Source organism: Heterocephalus glaber, unplaced genomic scaffold (assembly GCF_053883595.1).
Source record: "Heterocephalus glaber isolate CG9 unplaced genomic scaffold, H.glaber_assembly_v1.0 deba00001451, whole genome shotgun sequence".
In the NCBI taxonomy this organism is placed as follows: Eukaryota; Metazoa; Chordata; class Mammalia; order Rodentia; family Bathyergidae; genus Heterocephalus; species Heterocephalus glaber.
Window position 1 is genome coordinate 6,104,817 of NW_028258301.1, and position 13,710 is coordinate 6,118,526.

The following is a 13,710-nucleotide window of genomic DNA, read 5'->3' on the forward strand; positions in this document are numbered from 1 at the left end:
TGAATCGCCATGCAACAAAAGGAGGGGCATGGTTAATAAAATACAAGTCTGATCACCCCACTCCCCCACTGGGAACAGCTTCAATGCCACCAAGATCCTGGCCTGGCTTTCATGCCCACCTTCATGAACTGGCACCACCCCACTGCTCAAGCATCCCCCAGACAGGCCCCTTGCTCTCCCAGGGCTCAGGGAGTCATTATAGCTTGGATATACTGCACTTCTTCCTGGACACCCTTGCCCACCTTGTGAACACTGGACCCATGGGACTCAGGTCAAAGTCTCCCTCCCAAGGGGCCTTCTTGACCTCTCCAGATGATCTAGGAACCCTCTTTTGAGCTCACACAATTCCCTATTTTTTATTGGTTTGGTTTTGGGTTTTGTTTTGTTTTGAAACAGGGTCTTGCTATGTAGTTCAGGCTGGCCTTGAACTCACAGTGATCCTCCTGCCTCAGCCTCCAGAGTGCTGGGATTACAAGCATGCCCCACCACGCCTGGCAGTTCCCTATTTTTGAACCCCCCAAATCATCTTGTGTTGTGATGGTCAAGGACATGTTTTCCCTATTTGTTTCTTTGCTTCTCAGCACCCAGCCCCAGGCCAGGTACACTCACAGAGCAGGTGCTCAGCCAATGCTGAGTGAATGAGTGATCTGCACTGCAGTGTCACCAGCACACCCTCTATGCCAGTGACCGTGTGGCCCTGACATGAGCTATGTAGGAGGCACAGGTTTGCAGGGCAGACATTTGATCTGTCAGCCCCTCCCAGGGAGCCAGGGAGGCAAGGTGAAGGGGGTGCTCCCCACCCTAATCCTCAGCCCCACTGGGAAGAGAGGAATGTGTCTTCTGGGGTAGAAGTGACCTGGAAATTGGGGAGTCAGCCCCCTCCCTCGGGAAGCCCAGCAGACAGCTTCCTGCAGGCCTCAGACAGAGGGCTCTCAAACCCCCAAGCCCCAGCCCCATGTGTTCACCGCCCTCTGGCTCTGGAACTCAGGGAAGGGAGTTAGAGCCAGGATGGCGGAGACCTCTGGCCCTCTTTCTTGAAATGCAGCAGAAGGAACCAAGATTTTACAGCAAGAACTTCTGAGTTGTGCACTTTTTGGGCTGCTATCAGCTATCTACAGTCCCACTGTCTCTCTCTCCTGCTCCAGTGAGTATACGTGCACATGCTAATGCCCGCAGGTAAACTTGGGAGCTCATGGCATGGGTTCTCATACCTACACACAGAATTCCAGCAACACATACACACATACACCTCACCATTGCAGTCAGTCTCCTGCTTGCTCACCTCTGAGGACCAAGAGCTCACTCCCTCTGAAGGCCACTTGTTCCACTAGGAGTAGTTCTGGCTTTAGATCCAAATGTGTCTCCCTGTCATTCCCTTTTGGCCATGACTTGCTTGTGGCTTTCTACAGGATCCTCTTTCTCCACCCTGCAGCCCTATCCCTTCAGGCTACCTTGATTACTCTTAGGAGTCCTATGCCAGATGTCTCCTGCTCCAGCTTTCCTTCTACCTGTGCTCTGGTGAGGCCCAAACAGCCCGGAGAAGTCGGAGCTCTCCACCGCCCTCTGCTCCCCTTTGTGCACACCAGCTGCAGATTGACTGGTAAAGCTCATGAAGAGAGCTGCAAGGACAGCTCGGGAGTGGCCAATGGGCAGGAGGGAGGCCTGCTTTGCTCCCCACTGGCCATGGTGGCAGCAGTGGAGAGACACTGAACCGACCTCAAGATGCCACCTGCTCAGCCCACCACAGGCATCCCTGGGAATGAACATGGATCAAGGACTGGGCTACCAGGTTCTCTTTTATTAGCCAAGTAGGACAAAGAACAGGTCACAACATCACAGGAAATAAGACGGACAAAAAGACAGACAGATACACTAGACAGTATCATGCTGCACTACGCAGGAGGCAGGACAAGGGGAGCTGGGTGGTTTGAGTTTTGTTTCTTCAACTAACAGAATAAATAAATACAGTACACAGTGTTTTGCCACAGGCTGGCATATCCTCTAAACACAAATGGTCACAAAACAGCTGGCTTGGAAAGCAGTCTGTACAGAACACCAGCCTTAAGAGTCGAGGTGGGGACCCAGGCCCCTGGACCACACTCCGGGAGAGTAAGGAAGCAGGGAAGGGGAGACCTCAAATAGAAGGGAGCAGAGTGGCATGAGGCTTCCTGCAAGGGATGGTTGGGACTCGAGCTCAGGCTCTTGGCCCTCAGGGTGGCTCAGAGAGGCTCCAGGATCCGTGGCTGGTGGGTGAGGGCCCACTCAAGCTCGTGTCCTCTGACTCCTCACGTCAAGGACACCCGTAGTTACCTCCTACAGGGACACCCTCCTCTCCTCCATCTGCTTTCAGTGTCTGGGGCTGGGGCTCTAAACTAGCCTGAGACTCCCTCAAACGCCAAAACCACATGTACCTTCCCTGCCTTGCCTGGGCTTATGGGTTTGGATGAACTAATGGCAGAAGTGTCAACAAAGATCTGAGGGAGATGGGAGGAGCCTAAGGGAGGCCTGGCTCCTGCTGTGATAGGACATAGCAACAGGTGCCCTTGACCCTGAGGAGAGCAGGAGGTGATGATATTTAGGGCTGTTGGATTCCAAGGCCTACTAACAGTCATTTGCACCCAGGGACAGACAAAAAGCTTCAGCTCCATGCCTGGTCCAGATGAGATTTTTTTGTTTTGGAAACAGAACTTCCTGGACTTGTCCACAAAGGATAGTCAATGGATTATGGGCCACAGAACTGGTTCTAAACCAAAAATGCCTTCTGTGTTTCCCATAGCCTTTGCCACCCTCCTTTCCCCCTGCCTAGGTCTCTCCTCCTCTGATGCTCCCATGGTTTTGGATTCACCTTCCAAACTCCAGATCCCAGCAAGACACCCCATTCAGAAACCCTCAATTGTTTGCCTCAGTACTTGCCACAAGGAGGTAGGCTCTTAGCCTGGATTTCAGGCCCCTCAGCCCCATGGTTCACTTAGTATCACTTCCCCTGCTTTGTCCAAATAATTTTCCTGGTCCGTGCCTCCACCCTCCTCAGTTTTTCCTGCCCAGAGCATTTTCCATCTGCTCCAGTTGAGACTGCCCTCCAAAGGATGATGGGCATTGATTGCTCTTCAAGCCCATCCTACCAGGGTGCCCATGGAGGAAGACAAACCTTCAGAACCATGACCCTGGTGTTCAGCTTCTCTAAGGAGGGAGTAGAAGTCCAGTGGTGAGCCACAAAGAGTTGAGGATGGTGACCAGGAACCTGTTCAAGCCATCCTCTTCCCCCTTGATCACCGGCATGGAAATAAGGTGACCCCAGAGCCTGGCACTGGAACTCAAGAAAAGTAGGATTAATCTAGATTGTCTGAACTAGAAAGGAACCATTACACTTACGGGGAAACTTAGGCAGTGTCAGCAGATAGGTTCCTGTGTACAGTAGTCATTGCTCCAAGCAAGTCAACAGCAATTTCCCAATTCATATATTCAGAGCATTGTTATAGTTGTTATTGTTAGATTTTAACTAAAAACTTCTGTCCTTCAAGGTTATAAGCACAGAATGTAGAATGTTGGAGCTGGACAGGATCTTACAGGCCATCTAATGCAGATGGGGACATGGTCCCAGAGAGGCTCTGGGCTTGTCCAAGGTACACCTCTGTGAAAGGGGCTCTGCTGAGCTGGGTTGCCTGCCCGTAACAGACCATCCCTTTCTGTGCCAGTGACTCGCTTGACAGAGGCCCCTATTTCCACTGTTGGTTTTGGAACAAGAAGCCAACAGAAGCCTCAACGTATGCATTGCTGTGTGGTTTTCACTCACTGTGATCAGGACCCTGAGTTCAACCTTCATTTCTGGCTCCGACACACTTCAAGGAAGAAGAGAAACTGCTGAACTCAGAGGCTGGGACTGAGAGAGGAGGACCAGCCCTGTTCCCTCTGAGAGTACCTCTCACCTAGCAGGGAAATCTCATCAAAAGGGCCTTAGAGCTCCAGTCAGACCTGAGTGAACAGGGGCCTTGGAGGAAGTGCAGGCAGGGCCGCTGGCTATTTCACTGCCCACTCCAGCCTGACTGTTGCCTCCATTCCTTCCTCTCTAAGCTGAGAAAATGGGGCCTCCAAGCTGGGAAGAGAGAAGAGAAAATGGCTCATGCCCCCCTTCTGGATGTCAGGGGAGGGTAGACATGAGGACCAGGACCACCTCCTGCCTGCTGCTCCGGGGTCTCTATCTAGGACCTTGTTTCCTGTTGGGGCATGGCATGGAATAGCTGCCTAAAGAGGATGCGGGTGAAGGGAAAGACAGGCAGGTAGGGAAGAAGCCAGGAGGGAGAAGAGAAGAGCAGAGAAACAGGAAGAAGCAAAATTACTAAAACCAAAAAACTACAATCCCAAAGAAAATACAGCTGGGGAACTGATGACACCAACACAGCCAGCATCAAAGGGGCAGGAGGAAGAGACACAGGAGAAAGATCAGGGTGGGGAAGACAGAGCGGGGATTGTGACCAGAAAGGAGGTAGGGAGAGGGAGATCAAGAGAGAAGGGAAGTCTGGAGTGAGCTGTAGAAGCTGCAGGTAGAGCAAGGATGTCAGGGAGAAGCAACAGAAGCAGGACAGGGGCCTGGGGCAGGCAGTGCCTGAGAATAGAGCTTTATATATTTATATTTATATCTCACATTCCACACATCAACTTACTAGGGGCAGAAGTGGGAGGAGGGCAGGGAGGAGGAGACACTGAGGAGAGGATCTAGCCTGCCCCTCACCTCCTCCCCATTCTGCCTCCATGGGGTCCAAGCAGGGCCATGCAGAGGGTGTGTAGGTTTCACCGGGGGCTGTGGCTCTGAGGAAGAGGACAGGGAGAAGACTCAGGCCCCCTGATTTCTGGACTCCTAAAATTACCTCCTTGAGCCTTCTGGGGAAAACCATGGGGCTTGGAAGGGGGCACCCAAGCCCCTTGGCTGGGCTGAAGACCAGTCAGTTGGGCAGCGTATCAAGTCCCAGGGAAGCTGCGTGCTGCTTGGCCCGGAGCCGCAGGTTCTCAATGCTCGTGGTTTTACTGTTCAGGGCAGCTGAGGCCGGTGCCAGCCCTGCAGGGGGCGCAGGCAGCAGTGGGGACCCCCACACACCCTGGTGGGCAGCAGCGGCTGCAGACAGGGACTGGTAGTAAGACTGGCAGTGCAGGGAGCCGAGAGGGGCCACGTTGACACCCAGGTAGGGCACGGCAGCCGCTGTGGGGGCTGGGCCTCCCACTTCAAAGGACGAGTAGTGAACCAGATTGTTGGTGGCAGCCATGTGCTGGCGAAACTGCTCCTGCAGACGGAAGAGGCTCAGCGGGGACGAGGAATAGGAGTGGGAGGGGCCCAGGAGGCTACCCGCTGGGGCAGCAGAAGCGATGGCCAGGCTGCCTGGGGAATCTGCAAGCAGAGAATGGAGAACCGAGTACTCAGGACAAGGGGACTGGTCTGCCAGGAGGTTCTCTCAGCCTCCCATCCCCACAGCACTGCTGACAGGACAGGCTCTGGCTGAAACCATATCCACCCTTTCTCAGCCAGCGCATCCCAGTGAGTCACTCAGAATGTTGGGAGGAAGAGAGAGCTGGGAAGCTCCAGGGATCTTGCCCAGGTCCCCATGTCTGAGTGCTTAGAGATCCCCTTTGTCTTTTCAAAAGCTGTCACCTCCCCTTCCCCTGCTGTCCACAGCTGCCATTGCCTCCCTCCAGCCCTGAGCTCACAGTTCCTACCCCCTCCCTCGCCTTGGTGTTTGTATCTGAGAGATGCCTCATGCCAGAGCTCTGTTCCTTCATAAACACAGCTAGGGGCGGGGGCTCCTGCCCAGGGCAGCTCTGTGGGAAAGAGATGAGGCAGCAGTTTGTGCCAACCCTAAAAGGTTCATCCCCTACACCCTCTCAGAGACAGCCTGCTGTGACATTCATGCCATCAATTCACCACCACCGCTCTAGACCTTCCCACAATTCAGCAACTAAAGAGTGAACACCTGGCACGGGCCTACCATGCCATTTCTTTGTAATTGGCCTTGCCCCTGAGTGCTAGTTCTGGACTATCCTCTGATCACACCCACTCACAGAGTCAGGACCCATCAGGCTGGACCCCGCTGGGGCCCCAGTCCGCCTGCAGTGTGCCCCAAACCTCACCTGCTTTGGGGCTGCCCCTCTTGCAGCCCAGCCCCTTGCTGTCAGCCCCAGGGCTCTTCTCAGCTTTGGAATCCTCAGCCCCGGCCCGGGGATCCTCCTCACGGTCCGGCTGGTCCTCAGGGGCAGACTCACTAGCCGATTGCTCTGACAGGCTCAGGTGAAGCTCAGCAGGAGGATCACCACTGGGCAGACTGGGGGGCTGGTCCGACTCCAGCTGAGTGTCTGGGGTTGGGGGCTCAATGTTGCCTTCCTCGTGGGAGCCCTCGGTCTCCTTCTGCTTCTGAAGCTGTTCCTTCTGCAGGCTGCGCTGCTTCTTCCGGAACTTGGCCCTGCGGTTCTTGAACCACACCTAGGGGCAGAGAAAGGAGCAGTCAGAGATAGGGAGAAAATAAGAAGAGAGGCTGTTGTGGAGCAGAGTGCTCTGGGACAGGATGTGGGTGAAAACGTTTCCCACACCTCTAGGAATCCCACCCCTTTGTCCTTCCCAAGTCACCTCGCCTTGGCTGAAAGCATTGACGGAGGGAGCAGCTGCACCTCGGCACTGATGGAGCAAATGCTGCTCCTGGACAGTGGGGACCAGATGGACGGGCTAGTGCTTATCTGCAAGGTCTTGGGAAGCTGGGCCCTACCTGCACCCGGGCCTCAGGCAGGTTTGTGCACATGGCCAGCCTCTCACGCATCACCACATCTGGGTAGTGAGTCTTCTGAAAGGTTTTTTCCAGGGCCTCAAGCTGCTGGGCTGTGAACGCTGTGCGGCTGCGACGCTGTTTGCGGTGCTGGGAGCCATAGCGGGCCTCCAAGATGATGTCTTGAAATGTACAGCCGTTGGAGGGCAACAAGAGGGGGGCCATTTAATTATGGGAAATAGGTTTTTAAACTAATTCTGCTCTGACCCACTTCAAACAGCCAGGCAGCTGCCAGAGCTGGCAGCTCTTTGCCCTTGGAAATTACCCATCCCCTCTCTACTGCCAGGGTTCTCAAAATCTTTCCACCCCACATCTATTATTATTACTATAGATGTCTAACTCAGCTCCAAGAATAGCTATCAGGCATGTGGTCAAGGGTCATCTTCCTTATCTGGCTGAAACTGGGGGGAGGGGGTAAGGTGGGTATTGCCTTAAGATCCTTAAAGTCTTAGGATACTGTGAGTACAATAATCTGAGATTACATGATGCTGATTCCACATCACAATGGTCTTCTACCTTATGGCCCTGAGATTCTGGATACTAAAGCTTCCTTAGCATCAGAATACTGGCCCCTGACTGTGAGAAGTCAGGCTGAGGGCTGGTACTCATCTCAAGGTCTCTTTAGGGGAGGTCTGACCAGGCAGACAGAATTCATCAGCACTTGATTCTCTGTTTGCTGCATTAAGTCTCATCCTCTCAGATGGCCTAGGCATCTCTGACGGCATCTCTTTTGTTTTCTGAACAGTCTGGCTCTGGCAGAGCCCTCAGAGCTCAAAAAAGGCTTGCTTCGTTTACTCTTAATGCTCTGGCTGCCTTCCGAGGGACAGAAGGCAAAGAGACCAGGTTCCAAGGCAGTAAGCCTGGAGGGGAGACAGAGCTGGTGGACCATCAATTCTATGGTCCTGCCAGGCATGGTGGTGCACACCTGGAGGCAGAGGCGAGGCAGGGGGATTGCCATGAGTTCAAGGCCAGCTTGGGATACATAGTGAGTTCAAGGCCAGCCTGAACTATGTAGCAAGACCCTGTCTCAAAAAAAATTTTTTTTGAGCCAGGAATTTAGCTCAGTGGTGCCACACCTGCCTTGTAAGCACAAGGTCCTGAGTTTAATCCCGGATACCGAAAAAAAAAATTTGTTGTCCTGCCCTCATTTCTGGTAACGCAAAAACCACCCAGAATAATGTGTGCCTTGGGCTGGAAGGTGAGGCCTCCATGCAGGACCCCAGCTGGAATTCATCCTCTTCTTCTTCATTTTTTTTTTTTTTTTTGGTACGGGGATTGAACTCGGGTCCTTGTGCTTGCACAGCAGGCGGCAAAACTGCTGAGCTAAATCCCCGGACCCTATCCTCTCCTTCTTAAGAGTTAGAGAATTGTAGGGTGGGCTGATCACCCCAGTTCCTCTGTCCATGCCAGCAGACATGAGCCTTTATCCCTGACTTTGTCACCAGTCCCTGGATCCTGGAACACTGTCAGGAGGTGATGTCACCACCAGGTTGAGCTCAGACAATTCGCTCCAAACCAGGGAAGTAGCCAGAGCTCCAGAAGGATTGTACCTACCACACCCACACTGGACATGCCCCATCCTGATCTAGAGAAAATGGACGAGTGCTCCATTTTATCCACCAGGTCCTGCTCAGAGGACTGGCAGGGTCTAAAGGAACAGGACTGGCCACCTCATCCTCCCTGCCAGGCTGGCATTTCTACTCAGGTAGGGTCCTCAGACCCCATATCATTTCTATGCCTCAGTTCCTGCTGGTCCTTCCTCCTCATTGTGCCTTTTAAAAGCCTGATTCCCGTCCAGTGGCCTGCAGAAAGCACTCCCTGATTCTGCTAGCTGATCCTGCTGCTCTGAGCCAGCCCACCATTGGCCCCTGGCCATGGTCTTTCTGCCTTGCTCTCTCAAGGATTGGTAGGCACCTGGTTTCTCTAGAAATTCCCCTAAAGTCCTTGAGGACCATCCGGCGCAGGGATGCACCCACATGGGTTCACCAGCTGCTCAAGGCTTGGCTGGGGCAGGATGGAGTGGGTGGCATCACCTCCCAGGAAATCAAGCTCCCCAGTATGTCACTGAATCTTTCTCATTCCCACTAAGAAACAGTCGGGGCAACAACCAGCTGAACCAGGAGTGGAGGACTCCAGGGACTGCAGCTCCCTCCTGGGAACTTGGTACTCACCTTGGGTGTTGGGTACTGATGACTCCTGATTACCACTAGGCTCTGCTGAACATTTTGGATGTGTTTCTCAAATAACCTCCAAGCCATCCTGTAGAATGGACACTACCACTGTCCCAGGGGAAACTGAGGCTCAGAAAAGTGAAGTGAGTGGGCAGCCCCTGCACTGATTGTAAATTTATGACTCCATAGCTCACATTTTTCAGCCATGATGTCATGTTACAATCCCATTTTCACCCAGATTTAACCTCTTTGGGCCTCAGTTTCCTTGTCTATAAAATGGAAATAGTTTCTTTTCATGGGAATCAAACAGTTTGAATCATTGAGAAAGAGAGCCTCAAAGGGTGCCAGCCACGGTGGTACTCACAGCATGGAAGCTGTTATTATTCAGGACTCCCTCTGCCTGAAATTTCGTTTTCTGCAGCCCTCTGCCAGCTACTCTCCAGCTACTGGCCTGTGTGAGACTGACCTAATGGACATGTTCCTTACCGGCTTGTCATGGGAAGTTGAAGTCATAGGGCAACTTCAGGGCCCAGCTTAGTGCTGGTAAAGAAGGGGCACTCTGAATATAATGCACAGATTTTGCAGAAGTGCTGCCATAATGAGCACTATACAGATTGCGAATTGTCATTTCTGTGTTAAGTGACCTGGGGCTTTCTGTGCCACTCAGAGTAAGCTTTCCCAGTGCTCCCTCCCCTTCTGGAGCCATTTCCTCTAGCCCCCAGGTCCTATCTCCAAGGTCCCATCCCCAGGGCTCTTACCAGCCAGGCGTTCAGCCAGTGTAAGCGCGTGCACTGATGGACGGTAGTCGGGGGCATGCTGGGCCTGCTGGGCTGCCTGCTGGTGCAGGTTGTACATGGCACTGAGCGAATTCATGGCGTGCAGGGAGTAGCCATTCACCCCATAGTGCTGCATGGCGGCATCCACCTGCAGACAGGGAGGAAGGAGTAGGGATATAAGGCAGGCCCATTGAACTCTACCTTAGGAGTGACCCTGCCCTCAGTGTAGAGGTTGGATACCCACCTCACCCCCAAGAGCTTCTGCCTCCCCATCAGAAAATGGCTTGTCTTAGGCTGAGGATGCAGTTCAGTAATGGAGCATTTGCCTAGCATGCTTGAGGCCTTGGGTTCAATCCCTAACACCACCATTAAAAAAAGGCAAGAAAAGAAAGTGTTTTGTCTTGTTCACAGAAGACTGCATTTTTTCCTTCATCTACCCACTCACTCAGTGATTCACTTAGCAGGACCAGCGAGAGGTTTAATGTTCTGAGTGCTAGAGTCAGACGGCATGGGCTGGAATCTTAACTCTCTGCCACTTAGAAGATTTGTGGTTCTAGCAAGTCAATTAACTTCTCTCACCCTCAGTTTCTTCATCTGCAAAATGGAATTAACAATAGTAGCAATCTCTTGGATTTGTTGCAAGGATTAAGGGATGCCTTTGCAATAGGCCCTGATGTACTATGTGCCCAAAAATGTTAGTCGTTGTGATTTTCCAGTCCATTTGCTGCCTCACACAATCATCTCTTCACTCAGTTACCCAGGTACTTACTTATTTGTAGATTTATCGATTCACTTGCACACATACTTACTCAACAGACACCTATTAAGCCCCACTGGCACCAAGTCCAGAGCTGGATTGCCCATCAAGGCATTTGCTCTGATGATATATAGCAAATTAAAACCCTAACATGCTGCATGAACATAAAAATTCTATCATGATGGTCATACATTCACCTCCTTTAAACTCATCTAATCTCCAAGAAGGAAGCAGGCCAAGAGCAACAAACTCCATTTGCAGATGAGCCTACTGAGACTTAGAGAAAGAACAGTGATGTGTTGAAGCGACCCAGCCAATCCAAGGCCTATCCCACCCACGCTGCTGTAAACTAGTTCTTCTGTGGTTGATTGCTCCAAGAACATCAGCTATTCATCAAAAAATACATCCTTCCCACTGAGATCTCTTGGATCAGCACAAGACTGCTCGGGTCTCATCAGCCCCAGATTCCTTCCCAACTCTTGAAGTCCTCATCTGAGAACCCACCCTGCATCAATATGAAATGTCACTTTTGGAATGTAACCCCATGCCTGTAGTCACCCAAAGATACAAACATGTTTTCTATTTCCCAGGTATGAGAGATTGGAGCAATGGCAGCTCCATTTGGTAAGAGGAAGAACATGTCCACGTATCTCGGATCTCTACCATCACTGTAATAGATACAGGTATACATAAACAGACACCTACAGCATGCGCACAAGTTGCAAACAAGCACACACACGTTTCCTGCACAAACACATATGCAGACATTGTCGGCAAGGCATTTACAGAAGCTACCCTACTCATACAAGCTCAACATTATTCCCACAGTTTCACACAGATATTCTCACAGATGTCATGCAGGAGATACAGCTACCCACAGACCTCCACTGACACACACGCACAAATTACACATACTCATTCGATAAATGTTTATTGGGGCAGGGCATGGTGGTGCATGCCTATAATCCCAGCACTCAGAAGGCTGAGTCAGGAGGATCGCTTTGAGTACAAGGTCAGCCTGGGCCACATGGTGAATTCAAGGCCAGCCTGAATTACAATAGTGAAACCCTGTCTCAAAAAAAAAAAAAAAAGCTATTAAGCACACACTTCCCAAATACCCAAATCCCTAACTTCATGAAATTTATATTTCAGGAAGGAGAGATCTATATCTACAAGTAAGATATATATGTAAGAATGGCAAACAGGAATAAGTGCTCTGAAAAAAAAAATAAGGTAGGCCTGGGGATTTAGCTCAGTGGTTCCAGCCCCTTCTTTGCAAGTGCAAGGTCCCAAGTTTGATCCCTGGTACCAAAACAAACAAACAAACAAAAATAAGGTAAAGGAGGAGTATGACAAAAAGAAAGTGGGAGATTATTTTAGCATACGTGGTCAGGAAAGGGCTCTCTGACATTTGAGCAGAAGCTTGAAGTTAGCCACGTAAAACCCTGGGGGAAAGGCTTTCCAGGAAGAAGGAACCCCAAGGGCAAAGCCCCTGAGGCAGGAATAAGCAAGAAAACCAGGGTAGCTGGACCATAGTGAGGGAGGAGAGAGATCATAGAGAAAATGAGGCTGGAGAAAGAAGAGGGGACCTGTTGCTGAGGATTTCACAACCTGTTGTGAGGAGTCTGAATTTTATCCTGGGTGTGTTGGGATGGTCCAGGAGGGTCCTGAACAGGAGAGTAACATGATTTGTTTTCAGTAGCTCACTTTGGCTTCTGGATGAAGAACAGACTGGCGGTGGGGATGGAGGAGAAGAGTAAAGAGACCAAGGCAGCATGGCATTGCAGAAGTCCAGACTGGTGACCAATAGCCTTCGCTAGGATGGCAGGAGGTGGTGAGAAGAGCTCAGGTTCTGGACCCACTTTGCAAGTAACACCAACATGATTGCTGGTAGGTTAGTCCTAAGAAATGAGGGAAGGACAGCAAAACAGGGAAACTCAGGTTTTGGCCCAAGCAACTGAGTAAAGCTCGATCTTTTCCTAAATCAGGAGCATTCAAGGAGGGAAATTAAAGAATAAAAATCAAGGACTTTGTTTTGTTATTTTGTCTTGTGGTATGGGGTATTAAACCCAGGGAATGCTGAGCTATATACCCCTCATCTTTTTTGGTACTGGGGATTGAACTCAGGACCTTGCACTTGAAAGGCAGGCAGCGGAACCACTGAGCTAAATCCCCAGCCCTTTTTTTTTTTTTTTTGGAGACAGAGTCATACTAATTTGCCCAAACTGACCTTGAGCCTACAATTCTCTTGCCTCAGCCTCCAAAGAGCTGAGATTACCGGCATGTGCCACCACACCTGACAAAAATCAAAGTTCTGAGGGGACATGGCAAGTGTGAAATATGAGCCCAACTTCCAAGGAAGAATATTGAATTGGTAGCTGGACACAGGAGTCTGGAGCTGACTAGCGTTGTAGATTTCTGAGTCAGCACTCACACACTGACACCTTCCAACAACATTCCCTTAAAAGCTCACTCTATAGGGGCCCAAGATTTAGCTCAGTGGCTCCGCTGCCTGCCTCGCAAGCACAAGGTCCCAAGTTCAATCCCCGGTACCAAAAAAAGAAAAAAAAGCTCACTCTATGAACCATGAGCATAACCTCAGAGGCAGAAATCTGAGAGAAAAGATAGATACAGTGGTAAAAAGAATTAAAACATCAGTATAACACAATACTGCAAAACAGTATAACAAACCTAAAAGGTAAACCTGGAAAAGATGTTTGTTTACCACATCTATGGCACAGCAAAACTGATTTTAAAAAGTAGCATAAATAAAAATAAAAAAGAACATCCCTAAAGAGTTCTAACATCGGGCCAGGGATTTAGCTCAGTGGTGTCACCACCTGCTGCGCAAGTGCAAGGACCAGAGTTCAATCCCCAATACCAAAAAAAAAGATCTAATATAAAACTAGTAAGTATGACATCTTTTTTTCAGATGATAATCCCATTTTTTTTCTTTTTTTGGTACCAGGGATTGAACTTGGGACCTTGTGCCTGCAAGGCAGGCGGCAGAACCACTGAGCTAAATCCCCAGCCCAATCACATTTTTTAAAGTTGGATTTCTTAATAAGACAGGCCAAGTAAATGAAGTGACAACTCATTAAGGAAGAAACACAAATGACATGACAAAAAGCTCAGCCTTACTTATAACTAAAGAAAGAAAAATAAAAACAATAAGATATCTTTTACCAGTTTAGCAAATATGA

The 13,710-nt window shown here is 50.5% G+C and overlaps 1 protein-coding gene across 1 annotated transcript; it reads right to left on the bottom strand.

Annotated features, from left to right (window-relative positions):
• Positions 1-1,784: 1,784 nt before the first annotated feature.
• Dmbx1 (diencephalon/mesencephalon homeobox 1) lies at positions 1,785-9,886 on the bottom strand. Its single transcript, XM_004872962.3, has 4 exons — positions 9,735-9,886; positions 6,747-6,942; positions 6,118-6,466; positions 1,785-5,380 (listed from the first exon to the last, which is right to left on the bottom strand). The coding sequence occupies exons 1-4, from the start codon at positions 9,884-9,886 to the stop codon at positions 4,941-4,943; spliced, it is 1,137 nt and encodes a 378-aa protein (XP_004873019.1). The 3' UTR covers positions 1,785-4,940.
• Between the last annotated feature and the right edge of the window lie 3,824 nt (positions 9,887-13,710).

What these genes read in the sequence shown, in the direction of transcription:
- Dmbx1 (XM_004872962.3), bottom strand. Translation starts at nt 9,886, where the DNA reads ATGCAGCACTATGGGGTGAATGGCTACTCCCTGCACGCCATGAATTCG. An exon ending in ACACTGGCTGAACGCCTGGC is followed by an intron (nt 6,943 to 9,734) that starts TGGTAAGAGCCC and finishes GTTGCCCTCCAA; the next exon opens with CGGCTGTACATTTCAAGACA. An exon ending in TGCCTGAGGCCCGGGTGCAG is followed by an intron (nt 6,467 to 6,746) that starts GTAGGGCCCAGC and finishes CTCTGCCCCTAG; the next exon opens with GTGTGGTTCAAGAACCGCAG.